This window comes from Elephantulus edwardii, unplaced genomic scaffold, assembly GCF_000299155.1.
Source record: "Elephantulus edwardii isolate Elephantulus edwardi_28Jun2011 unplaced genomic scaffold, EleEdw1.0 scaffold00061, whole genome shotgun sequence".
Taxonomy (NCBI): domain Eukaryota; kingdom Metazoa; phylum Chordata; class Mammalia; order Macroscelidea; family Macroscelididae; genus Elephantulus; species Elephantulus edwardii.
Genome location: NW_006399811.1, coordinates 7,812,340 through 7,825,567, shown reverse-complemented (window position 1 = coordinate 7,825,567; position 13,228 = coordinate 7,812,340). Strand labels below are relative to the sequence as shown.

Sequence of the window (13,228 nt, the reverse complement as noted above, 5' to 3'; positions counted from 1 at the left end):
TTTTTTTGGTTCAGAACTCCAGAGGCTGAGCTGGAACCCCCAGGCTCCGTCCTGGCACAGGGTCAGTTCATAGCTGGCGTTTCCCCGGCATGGCCTCACTCCTGCTTTGGAGCGATAGGTCACCTTTCTTTTTTCTTCGGTTTTTACTCAAATGTCATCAAGTTTGCAGGAACCTAGAAGATAACAGGGGTCACAGAGCAAGAGTGTTTAAATGAATAGTATTTTAGAATACTCTTTATCTTTCCTGGTCAAATGTTAAAATGCAAGCCCAAATGTTAAAAATTTGTCTGACCTAAATTTGATGGATGGCACTGGAATAATATAGCAATTGTGAATATAATATACCAGAATGTTTTAGAGAAAAATCACTGAGCTGTGTTAATAGTCTCTACTAAACACCCAGACATAAGATGACTGTGGGGCAGAGGTAACAGCTTTCTTGTCCAATATAAGGAAACTTGGTAGATGTTTATTGAATGAATACATGAATGAAGAAGAAAAGCATTGAGCATGGCTCTGGCAGGGCAGATTCTAAAGAAACATGCTTGTCATTGCTTATTTTTCTTATTGCATATGTTACAATGACTTCTCACATCTAAATTTCTAAATCCAACACAGAAAACGTTATAACATAACTAAGACTTTCCTAGTGAAGTAATTTTAACACAAATACAAAAGAATACAACTAGATGAGTTCAGATCTGCTTTATGCTACTTGAAAATAGGCTCCCTAATAATTCATTGTTTACAGACCAAATCAATATATAATTTGATTTCTTACAAATCTGAAATTCAATAGTTATCTTCTGAGATATGGTTTAGTTTTTCCTAAATGATATGATAAACACGTAAGTTTAAGGTCTACAGAAGGTTTCATTTTGTTCAAGAAAACACTCTTTAATACCAGTTTTCCAACGTGCAAGGTAAGATTCCTACGTAAGTGGTCTTCTGCCTATCCTTTAAGGTAGTTTAATACTGTTCACACTTCAATCTCTTTCTAAAAACCTATGATACTCACAAATATGCCTCTTACATGCATCAAATTCTGATCAATAATAAAGCCATAACTCTAAGTCAAATAAAATGCAAATGCTCAAATTAAAGGATAAACTCTCGAGTCTGGTCAAGAGAAACAAAAAACTAAATCTACTGCCATCAAGTTGGTTTTGAAACTCGTATTTAAGTCCAGTGAAATGTTCCTTCTAAGATGTTTATGGTTTAAGGTGTTTCATTTAGGTCTTCTCAGTGCTTTCTGTAGTTAAGAGAGAAAGAATAGAGGGGAGATGAGAGAGTCTTCTAAAATTTTTCAAATTTCAATACTTTGTTTTCAATACTGCTTTGTTTTCAGCAAGAAACACAGGAACAAACAAAAAGACCAAGACATGTAGTTGGATCTATTTAGCAAGAAGTAACACCAACAAAGTACAAGAAAGGGAATTTTATGCTGGTGTGAATACACTTTCTAGATTAATCTTGAGAGAGGAGGCTTTTGCCCTTTTTTTAAAAAAAAAATGATATTTAATACTGTACATTATGTAACCGGGAAAGATTAATATTAGCACAAGGTTTATTTCTTTCTTTTTATCCCAGACAAGTCCAAGGCAGATTTCATTTCCCTTCCTTTAACAAAAGCTGCTAAAAATGATATCAATATGGCTGCTAGCCTTTACTACATATTTGAAACATACATCCCAAAAGACAAAAATATGAGCAAACAAAGCTTATTATCAGTAATATTTTGAAGAATCAAGATGGCAGAGCTGGGTCCCAGGCCACTTATTTTTCCTTTGTCAGACCCTGAAGCAACTCAGTTACCGTTTCTGAGCTTTAGGCTTCTAATTGATTTAATTTAAAAAAAAATTAACTTAAAATCCTGGCAATATACTTCAAGATAAGAAATACTTTTATAAGTTCCATACATTTAATGCATTAGTTATAACTCTTTCATACTTTGGTATTATCAATACTCTACACTTTTCAAGTACATTCAACTAAAACTTGATTCTACAGAAAGTCCACAGCAATTTCTCTAACGACAGTTATGTGTAAAACGCAGGACCGAGCACCCTCTACCATGATATGGGGAAACAACACTTGAGAATCCTTCCCTTTTGAAAAGGAATGTCTTTAAATTATAGCATCTCTGTTTCAATGACATAAAAGCAAGCAACAAATGAAAAACCAAAACGGGATTTTGGTTTCCACTTTCACTATGTGAGCCTGTCTCAAATTCTGCCTCATTGTGTTTCTGAAGCTCTAAATGTTAATGGGGTATAATTCATTTTTCTCCTAAGAAGCAGTTGGTTGACAAGAACTGTTACTTCACCAGCTCCTTAAAACAAGTAAAGATGAAGCAAAACAGATTTTACTAGAGTCTGGAAAACATTTTGCTGAATGAAATATCTCAGTCACAAAGGGACAAATATTGTGTAAGACCATTATTGTAATAACAGGATCAAGACAGGGAGAGGGAGGTAAGAGTGAGAAAAGAATGGTTCGATAATTAACTCTGCACTGGACTGGTGAAAAGAAGGACATTTTGAATGGAATTAAAGATTAGAAACCATGTATATGACAATTACTAGTCTTATAAAAGTAATGGGAGAGATGCATGCATCAACAAATAATAAAAGACCCAGAAAAATATTTTTACAGGACCAAAAAAGGGACATTTAGCCTTCAGCTCTTCTGGTCCCGTTGCTTCTCGCAACATTCTGCATGCACTGGCTACATTCTCCTGTTCTGAACGTCTCATGCTTGTATCAGCATCTGTGTGTTCCTGATTCCCTCTACCTGGACCACTCGATTCCCTAAACATCTGGTGACCTGTTCTTACTCCTTAGACTCCTTCAGGTCAATGCCATCTCTTTAGTGAGATCTTTGTGGCTCATCCTTCTTTATTTAAAGCTGCCTCTATTTCCTTCATGCCCTATCACATTATTCTATTTTCTTTAGGTTTTACTACTTGAAATTATGTGTTTATTAGTTTGACTGCCCTGCTCCTCACTAAAATGCTGTCTACCTGGCTTGCTGACTGCTGTCAGTAGGAATAAAACCACCCTTTTCCAAGCTTATTAAAAATTTTAGAGTACATCACATATTTAAAAATATACCACCGAGTCAATGAGCTCACCTGTTGTTTGTTACTTTGGCAGGCTGCACTCAAATGCTTAAACCACAGCATTGCATTCATCCTATTGCCAGCTTGAAACTTATATGAATTTCCTAAAATTAATAAAAACAAGGAGGAAATGAATACAAAATCAGGACTATGGTACAATTGTTGTCGTCGTAGGCGACTCATGGCGACCCTATGAACGAAAAGTCCTCAGCACTTGTTTGACTTTCAACCTTTCTCCAGGTTCACAGGGTTTCTGGAGGTAAGCTATTATGGAAGTGGATGCAACTCCTGCTTCTAAATGTTACAGTAGTCCTGTAAAGTATTAAAGACACAAGTAAAATGTGACTAGAATTCTTTATGGATAGTCTTTCACGTAAATACATTTACATGCTGCTATTTCTTTAAGATGTCACTGTTTTGTTACTGGAGTAAAATGCCTCTCTTTAAAGTAATTGTTTGGCCTCTATATATTTATGTGTGCTAGAGAACAAAATATCCATTTTTAAATACTATTTAATCTAAATAATACTTTTAATATTATGTACCTTCGACAGGCCAAAATACCTTAATAAAGGGCTCTGGTGTCACAGTGGTTAAGGGTTTGCAAGTTACCTCAGAGATCAGCCCTTCAAATCCATCAGCTCTTCTGTGAGAGAAAGATGTGGCAGATACATCCATAAAGACCACAGGCGTGTAAACACTATTGGGCAGTTTATCTTTGAAATTCTAACATAGTAAAAAAACTTTTTCATGCTCAGAAGCAGTTTTGAGTATTTTTCTTTCACCAAATATTTAATTATCTAAGTTCTACTGTTTGGCTTACTAACCTCAGAGGCAATCAAATCCTAAATCAAGCCGAATAAAAGGAATACCTACAATTAAGTTGGCTACAGTTACAATTTTCCCATTCTCCTTTCCCTCCATAAAATGACCACTAGTACAAACTTGACAATTCTGAAATGGGACTGCTAAGCACCAGTGCCTTAACGGGTAAGGAATGGCACTGCCAACCCCAAGGCAGGTGGTGAACATCCACGAGCTGCTCCACAGGAGGAAAATGGGCAATCCCTTCCTGTGCAGTGGACAGCCTCTGAAAACCAGCCAGCAGAAGCATGCTATGGAAAACTGATGGAAAATAATTTATTCATTAAGGCAAACGGAAATGATCTAATTTTCACATGTAATGCCTTTGAGATTTTGCAGGGCTGGGGTTTTCAATACAGGCTATAGAGAGTTGAGCCCTTATCTGTAAATCAATCTCAAAAGGATATTCTGGTATTTCTTCCCCCACCTGTACCCAACATATTTATTTATTTAAAATACTGTTTTCTTAAAAGTAGGATTTTTTTTTAAAAAGCATTTAACTATATGGCAGTGAAAATATAGTTGTAAAGTCAATACAAAATATGAATGGTTCACTTTGTTTATGAGTGGGGAGGTTGGGGCAGCAAGGAAAGAAATTTCCTTCCTGGTTTTCCCTGTGGGACTCTTAGTGGCTGACAGCTAGGACAGAGGGAGATCAACATCCACTGAGGACCCTTTGGATGGAATGTCCATTACAGACAGTTTCAGAAGGCATGATCTGACTGTACAGAGCCAAGTCCTCTCATCTGCTTCACAAATGTCAACAGTCAGTAATTTAACTCATAAATGCCTCTCTCTATATATATATAAATGGTAGAATGTGACTTGTTTGGAAAGTGATTTATGCAAAACATCCATTTAATTAAAAAGGAATGAATCAGTTTAAAGAATAAAGTTTCTGCCACACGCAGAATGTTATGATTTTGAAGTAACAGACGCCCATAAATTATTGTTATCTGGTGTCTCTGAGAGAGGACGACTCAGTGACCCTCTGAGCAACAGATCTGAGCCTTGTCCCATCCTGTGCCATCCTCTCAACTCCTACATACTCACGCCCCTTGTTGTAGTCACTGTGTCAAGGCCAGTTTCTTCCTCCCACCCTTCCTCTAGTCCTCTTTTAAATAATTCTCTAGTGATTAGCTCTTGAACTTTTAATATTTCAAGTATATGCTCAGATAGCAAAGAAAATGAAGCTCTAGAGAATTTAAAGTATCATCAGACTACACTATGTGACATTTTTCTTAAAGACAAAAACTGCATAAACACTCCTTCTCAAAGAATATTGCAGTAAACCAGGTTTTTGCATATCCCAAATCATGTCTGGGCAGTACTGTAGATCCACTCCAACAACTCACCTTTCTCAGAGTCAGTCAACAAGAAGAGATCTGGATGTTCTAGGTCATCAGCCATCATCACCATCCATCCAACAACAGACACATTCTTATTTGAAGTGGATTTGAACTGAGAGATTGGGGGGGGGGGGAAGACAAAAGAGAAACACATTTATAGTGAGCTCTGGTGGCCTAGTGGCAAGAAGCTGCGCTGTAATCCCAAAGGGACAGGATTCAAGGTCACCAAATGCTCTGTGGGAAAAGGATGGGCAATCTCCTCCCATGTGATTAACTACCTCTAAACCTGCCACAGGTCAGCTAGGGCTCGGTTCTGACTCCATGGTACACAACACATACAAAAAACAAACAAAAATTGTTAAGCCACCTCCCCTACTGAGAGATGACTTTTGTAGTTTCATGTTGGTTCAAGTTTGCGAAGCACTTCTTACCACACTGTTAATCTAGGCAAACCCTCTTTACATAGTCTGCTATTTTTCAGAGCTTCTGACAGCATCATCACCTAAGTTCCCTATTCTCATTCCTAAAGAGCACATTCTCTTAATGAATCTTCCTTGTAGGCACTCTTCTGAATTTCTGTGCTACCTCTGATTCAAGAGCAAAGTGTTTTAATAGGGTAGTATCTTACATTTGATTAATTGAGTCGATCAGGAGATGAATGATGAAATCGTATTGTACATTAAACAACGAAAAAAATACGATCTTATTATAGCCTTTGTCAAAAATTTAAACATCTGTGATAAGAACTCAGCCAAATGAAAACATAAGAAAACTTCCTTATTAAAGAGTATCTACCAAAAACCAAAACAAAACCAAACCTCCAAATCTATACAGAAAACTAAAACAAGACAAAGCAGGAAGGAGAGCCCGGGGGTACGCCCACTCAAAGTTAATGTGCTAAAACAGATTAAAAAACATCAATTTAAGATTCCCATCATCACCATTTCAAACGATGGATTAGAATATCAGTTGAGTAAGAACAAAAATTAAAAGCATAAGGGCAAGGAGAAAAGAAATCTTCCATTACTCTCAGATGATATTACCTAGAAAGTGAAAAAAATCTTCTTGAATAAAAAAGTTAGCAAGATTAATGATACAAGAACAACAACAAAAAAACCCCTAATTTTATATACTGTTATTAAGTGCCGTCATGTCACAGATGACTCATAGCTACCCTATGAACGAAACACCTTAACCCTGTTGTATAACTATCATCATTTGTCCAAGTTCATAGTTTCCAGAGGCAAGCTATTTTGGAAGTGGATGCCACTCCTGCATATAATTACAAAAATTGGTACAAAGGGAATATATGTAATAAAAGACACGTTGTTGGCTACCATCTAGTTGACTGTGACTCATGCAATCATGTCTGTAGCAGATTAAAACACAGATGGGCCTTGTGTCATCTTCCCAATCATTGGGATGACTGATCGCACTACTGTCAATCCATCTCATCAATCCAAAGTGCAGGTTCTTCCATTTGTATGGACTACATTAAAATAAGGTGCTTTTCTAGAGTCTGGTCTTTCCTGAGGATGTGCCCAAAGTAAGCAAAATCTCATTACCTTCATCCCTATGGAGCACTTTGGTTTTATTTCTTGGTTGTATTTTTTTTTTTTTTAAGAAGAGAGTGCAAATGCAGTCCATTTGTTCTATTTTATATTCTTCACCAATGTGGACGCTTCAATTCTTCAGCCTTCTTTTTTCCATTGTTCACCTTTTGCAGGTTTATTAGGAAAATGAAAAAGACTATGCCATGGGTCAGTTGTACCGCAGCGGTCAAATGGATATATTTACTTTCTGTTTAAAATGGTCTCTTGAGGCAACGTGCTCAGTGTTCTAGGCTGTTTGATTTCTTGCCTGCTGCTTCCACAGGCACTGACTACTGATGGAAGTAGAATAAAACTGGAAAAAACTTGCAGTATTTTTCATGATGAGGATTTTTGCTTTCTTCACCTACAAGCATATTTCACATTGAAGACTTCCGTCTCTCAACTTTATTATATCCTAGGTTACTGAAGTGTTTAAATGTTACCCTTCTTCACACAGGCTGGCTTCTTGAATTGTTTGTTCAATATACAGAACAAACAAGTAAGGTGGAAGAATATAACTTTGTTGCATCTCTTTTCTAATTAGAAACCACAGTGTCCTCCTGTTCTACTCAAACCATTGCTTCTTCATACCTCCTGGGTTCTGCGTGAGTACAATGTAATGTTTTGGAATTCACATTCTTTGTAATGTTAAATATAAAACATATAGAAATGTGTAACACCAGAAGAGACCGAAGTTGATGAAGAAATACCATGAAATCTAGAAAAATACCCCATGTGGGGAGGATGCCAATTCTCCTTAACTGATCTACAAGGCATGTCATTCTTCTATAAAAAATTCTAATAGAGCTTTAGGTGGAACATCATAAGTGAGTCTAAGATTTATATAGAATATTAATGGACCAAGAATAGGAAGGCTCTCCTGAAGAAGAATAAGGCAGGACATGCCTTGCGACACATTAAGATTATAACATCACTGTAAGGACACTGTGGACTATAGGACAGGAACAGACCAGCGGGTAAAGGAAGCCAGAAAGGAATCCAGGTACATACAAAACCCCACAGGACTAAAGCAGACTCTGCAGACCAGTGAGAGGAGTTGTTCAGTAATTAATTATATACACAGAAATAATTAAAAATGGATGCCTACTTTACCATGTTATTGTTGATTGCCTCTGAGTTAAGCACGACTCATAGAGACCCTATGAACAAAAGGTCTGAAGCTCCTCTACAACTATCAACATTTATCAGCACATACAGTTTCTGGAGGCATGTTGTTTAGGCAGTGGATGCCACTCCTGCTAGATACTCTATATATACCATTGCCTGATTCTAGATAGATCACAAACTCTAAAGCAAAATTACTGATAGTTAATAGAGGAAAAGATCTTAATGATCAAATTAGAAAAGATTTTTTTTTCTTAATTATTAATTTTAATAAACATGTAGAGACTTTGGATTTCTATTCATTCATTGTTGCACTTTTCTCCTTGCCCACCCCTCCCCCCTCCCCAGTACACTCTTTTCTTTGAAAAGTAAAATTCTTCATTGTTTTACAATACTCCCATGACAATAATACCTAATCACATATCCCTTTTGAACAGTTTTCTCCCTCAATTGCTTCAACGCAGTATTCATTATTTATCCCATCTTTCTCAGTCTCCCCCCAACCCCAATGTCAGTCCTGCTTTACAACAGTGGCACTATGCAGTATTTGTCCTTTTGTGACTGGGATACCTCACTCAGCATAATGTCCTCCAGGTTCACCCATTTTGAATAATACTGCATGAGTTCCTTGTTTTTCAATGCAGCATAGTATTCCATTGTGTGAATATACCACAGCTTCTCTAGCCATTTGTTGATGGGCATTTAGGTTGTTTCCAACTCCTTGCTATTGTGAACAAAGCTGCAATAAACATGGGTGTGCATATATCTGCTTGGATGTCAGTTATGGTCTCCTTGGGGTATATTCCAAGTAGTGAAATTACTGGGTCATAGAACAGAATGGTAACTCTATTTGCAACTTCTGAGAAAACACCACACCACCTTCCACAGTGGTTGCATCATTTTATACTTCCACCAACGGTGAATAAGGGTTCCAGTTTCTCTACAACCTCGCCAGCATTTATTGCTTGCTGTTCTGTTAAATTCTGCTGTTCTTAGTGGGGTGAGATGATATCTCATAGTTGATTTGATTTGCATCTCTCTTAGAGGTAGGGATTTTGAACATTTCTTCATGTGCTTTAAATAATAGTAGACAAAGTAAAGTTCAGTCAACATTATCACAAAGCAGCAATGTGAGAAATTATTTGCTTTGTATCTGAAGACAGAATTTAATATAACAACCTTTTCACCATCCAGTTTCTAAACTACATGGCCCCGAAACCTTATGAACTTTGATAAATGACAATAGTCATTGAAAGGCTTCAGGCCTTTTGTTCAGTCGTGCTCGACTCAACCGCAATCAACAACAACAACTTTGTTGCAGATTATCAGTCACAATATTTCCTCCCAAAGAGTACACCTGTCAAGTACTTAACCAATGTGCCAACAGGGTCCCCAAAGCAGTACTAAGCAGAAGTACTCTGAAAAAAGGTTCTAAATTTGTACATAAGAGAATTAGTTAATTTGGTTAGAATAAAAAAAATAAATCATAAATGGGATCCTAATATTTAAAAAAAACACACTAAAGCAAATAAAAACACCTTCAAACTCCCTGCCCTCAAGTCAGAACAGATTTATAGCTGACCCTCAAGCGGGTTTTGGGAGGCAGTAAATCCATGGATGAGATTGCTTATCTTTCTTGCAATGAGCAGCTGGTAGTTTCCAATCTCTAAGAGTACTGAAGAAGAAAGGCCAGTGCTTAAGGTTATAGAAGATTCCATTAAAAACTGGTGAGAATAAAACAGTACATTGTTTCAGAAAATATGAGGTAAAATCTTGAAAGAAAGCGGGGGGGAAAAGGCTCAACTCAGATGAAATTCAAGACAAAGAGGGGCTGCAGGGGTAATCAAAACACAAGAAGGTGCCATGTGCATGTGTGGACTCGACAGTCTGGTACTGCCTATGGCCGCCCATGGCCCACCCTGACAGCCACTTACACAAAAAAGCCCGCTTCTCTCACTCTCATTTAAGAAATAAATCAGTAAGGATAAACAAGACCTTCTCTGAACTACAGTGTGTTGCCTGGGAAACGAGTAAGTAGAAAAAGGACTTATATTTTCTTTAGTGGTTTATCCTTCCTGAGGAAGTCTTAAGCCACTTAACTATTTTCCCCAAATACATGACTTAGAAATAAAATTCCTCTCAAAAGGGTTTTGTAATACAACATGGAAACAAATTATTCCTCCTTTCAAAGAATCTATCACGGGTAAAAACAAAACATCAAAAGAAAGATTTATGAGAAGATTCTACATCTGGAGGAAAGAGTACTGACAACTGACTTTTAAGTAACAGGAAACATGAGATAGCTGACTGTATGAGTACTGCAATTGCTCATTCTTCTCCTTTGTTTATGGGGGCAGGGGAGGGGGCAGTCACTGAATTAGACTTGCAAGCTGAAAGAAACTTTAGATGTTGGTCTCAAGTTTTCACACTTTATAGACACACCGACCTCCAAGGCAACATTTTCCCCCAGGCTTACTTTTTTTTTTGTTTGCATACAATCCCTCATATACATTGTGCTTTATATAATTACTATTCATCTATGCCTGGGGATTCATCTATCACCCCATCTTTTCAATCTTTAATTTTTTCACACAATATCTCTGCCCCTAGACTTCAGAAGTCAATAATTTTAAGCCATTTTATGAACAAATACTCAGGTTCAAAAAGGTCTGATAATACAAGGAACATGCAGTTCTGACATACACAGTAGGAAAACCTGCAAAATAACAAGTTAATAATAGAAAAATTAAGATTTCTTCTTTGCAGTGGTATTCCTGACTAAAACATTCCTATACACTAGTTATTTATAGGTGTAAGAACTACTGACTTAGAATATGAAAGTAAAACAAACAATAAAGCCCTGACATCCTATTAGGGATCCTTTCTTTACACCCCTGAGGTGGCAGTGAAACTATGCTAACAATTTAGAGGCAGAATACTTACATGTTTTCTTTTTGTTGCCTTTAGAGATTTGGCAGCATAGTAAAAAAGCTGGGTCCCACACAAAGCTGCCCAATATTTTGTCCAAGATGCTACCTGCAGACGACAAACACATGAATGAGCTAATAAATGCAACTTGCCTTTCGGTTTCTTTACATCTTAGAGCTCTGCTTCACGTTAGCCATCCAGTAGACAACCTTACCCATTGCCCACGGCTGATGCCAACTCATATATCACCCTATGTGACACGGTGGAACTACACCTTCTCCAGGGTCTTCAAGGAGTTAGTATTCACAGATTCATTGTCAACATTTTGCCTGTGGAATAACTGGTGGGTTTTAACGGCTGATTTTTGTGGTTAGCCTATGAATGGTGGGCTCCCTGGCCAAACCCAAGTGTTCAGAAATCTAATATTAGCTAGGAATGATCATATTCCTGATTACCATTTCCAGCGAATATTCTTTTAATTCATGTAATTCTTGATCTTTTCAAGAATTCTATTACTTTTTCAGATGATTTAGCATTTCCCGTCTCAACCTTGTGCTCTCCTTTTTTAAAATCTAGCCTATATTCTCTGGTCCAACACTACAGCCGTCTCTTTGAAATACTTTATTTCCACATTCCTCCCAACCAATAAAGCTTTGTTGTTGTTGAGTGACCGCTAGTCAAGTACATAGTGACCCTAACTCTGTACGGTCCTGTGCCACCCTTACCACAGTTGACTCCACTGCCACAAACTGTTATCAATGTCCCTCCTCCAAGAAATAGCATCTCCTAACAGTATAACCAAAATATGGACATACTTCATCATCTTTGCCTCTAAGGGAATATTCTGGTTGCACTTTCTCTAAGACACGTATTTGTTCTTTTGGCAGTCATAGGATACTTAGCACTCTTCCAACACTACAACTCAAAAGCATTGATTCTTCTCCTGTCATCCTTATTCATTATCCAGCTCTCAGAAGCACAGCAGATGATTGATTGCAAAGACTGTGGCTTTAATCACAGGCACACCTTAGTCTTTAAACTCCACAGGACTTTAGAGAGGTCCCTGACAGAAGTCTTTCCCTGTCCTATATGTCTCCCAATCTCCTGACTGCTGATACCAAGGTTTTTGACTGCAGATCCAAGGAAGAAGAAATTGGTGATAATTTCAATCTTTTCTCCATCTATCAAGGATGTTATTTTATGCCTTTAACCCTAGTTAACTTTAATCATCTGATTACCACACAAAAGTCTTCACACCTTCTTCTCCATCCCCTCCAAAATGATCTCACTGCATACCTCCCAGGTATGTAACCTGGTAAGTTCTACTTCATCCTCTCACCATCAACTCCTTCTAATGGCTTGCCTCACTGCAACAACATCTAATCCTGCTTCTGTGTAAGAATTCAGTATTCTCTTTATTCCCGAGACTGCCACTATTCCCAACTTTCCCGAGGAATTAATTAGCTTGTGTAATTAATTCCTCTCTCCATTGTATCTCCCTACTATTATTATATAATTGAACAATATTATTTACTTCCACTTAAAAAAACCACAAAACCTTTTTCCAAGGTCCATGAGAGTTTGCTAGGTCATTTTCCTAGATTTTTTAACAGCACAACTTCTGAATTTACTTTTACTGTGTCCCTTTTTCTCTTCAACTTGCTTCAGTCTGGCTTTCAAGCTACAGCTTTACAGGGGCCTTCTGTCCTCTTCACAGGAACACTGGACACAGATGACCACCTCCTCCTTTCTTTAAATATCTAACTAGTAGGCTTCTGCAATAGCAGGTCCTTCTTTTTCCCTCCAACTTCCTCTTGTAATGGACCTTGAAATGCTCCAGAGTCTTAACATTAGCCCTTTTTCTTCTCCAGTGTGATGTTAAAGGTTTACTGGTAAAAACAGCATTCCTAGCCACTGACTCTGACTTTGCCTTGTGGATGGGCGGGGATATGTGAATAAGGTGTAGGAGCCTATCCACAAGAGGAATGGCTAGTCTTGCCATTAAACTGAGCAGATTCCAGCATAGAATTTGAGAATCTCATCACCAGCAAAGAAGCAGTAGAGAATGTTGTACAACTTTGGGGCCATGGACTCTTGTGCCAGCCGATGTACTGGAGAGGGGTGGTAACAAGAGCTGAGAACCACAGACCTGACATGAGACCACTGACTGTAGCACTGCTACCCGACGAATCAGTTAGGAGATTTCATCCGAGTGTGTGTGTGTGTGTGTGTGTGTGTGTGTGTGTGTG

At 37.8% G+C, this 13,228-nt stretch overlaps 1 protein-coding gene across 2 annotated transcripts in view; it reads right to left on the bottom strand.

The window, feature by feature from the left end:
* Nucleotides 1-143: 143 nt before the first annotated feature.
* RALGPS2 (Ral GEF with PH domain and SH3 binding motif 2) overlaps nt 144-13,228 on the bottom strand; it is a 79,969-nt gene continuing 66,884 nt past the window's right edge. For both annotated transcript variants that reach the window (XM_006887719.1, XM_006887720.1), the window contains 4 exons: nt 10,995-11,087; nt 5,341-5,446; nt 3,134-3,225; nt 144-173 (listed from right to left, as the gene is read on the bottom strand). In XM_006887719.1, the coding sequence (XP_006887781.1) occupies nt 144-173; nt 3,134-3,225; nt 5,341-5,446; nt 10,995-11,087 (321 nt within the window). The remainder of the gene's footprint in view (nt 174-3,133; nt 3,226-5,340; nt 5,447-10,994; nt 11,088-13,228) is intronic.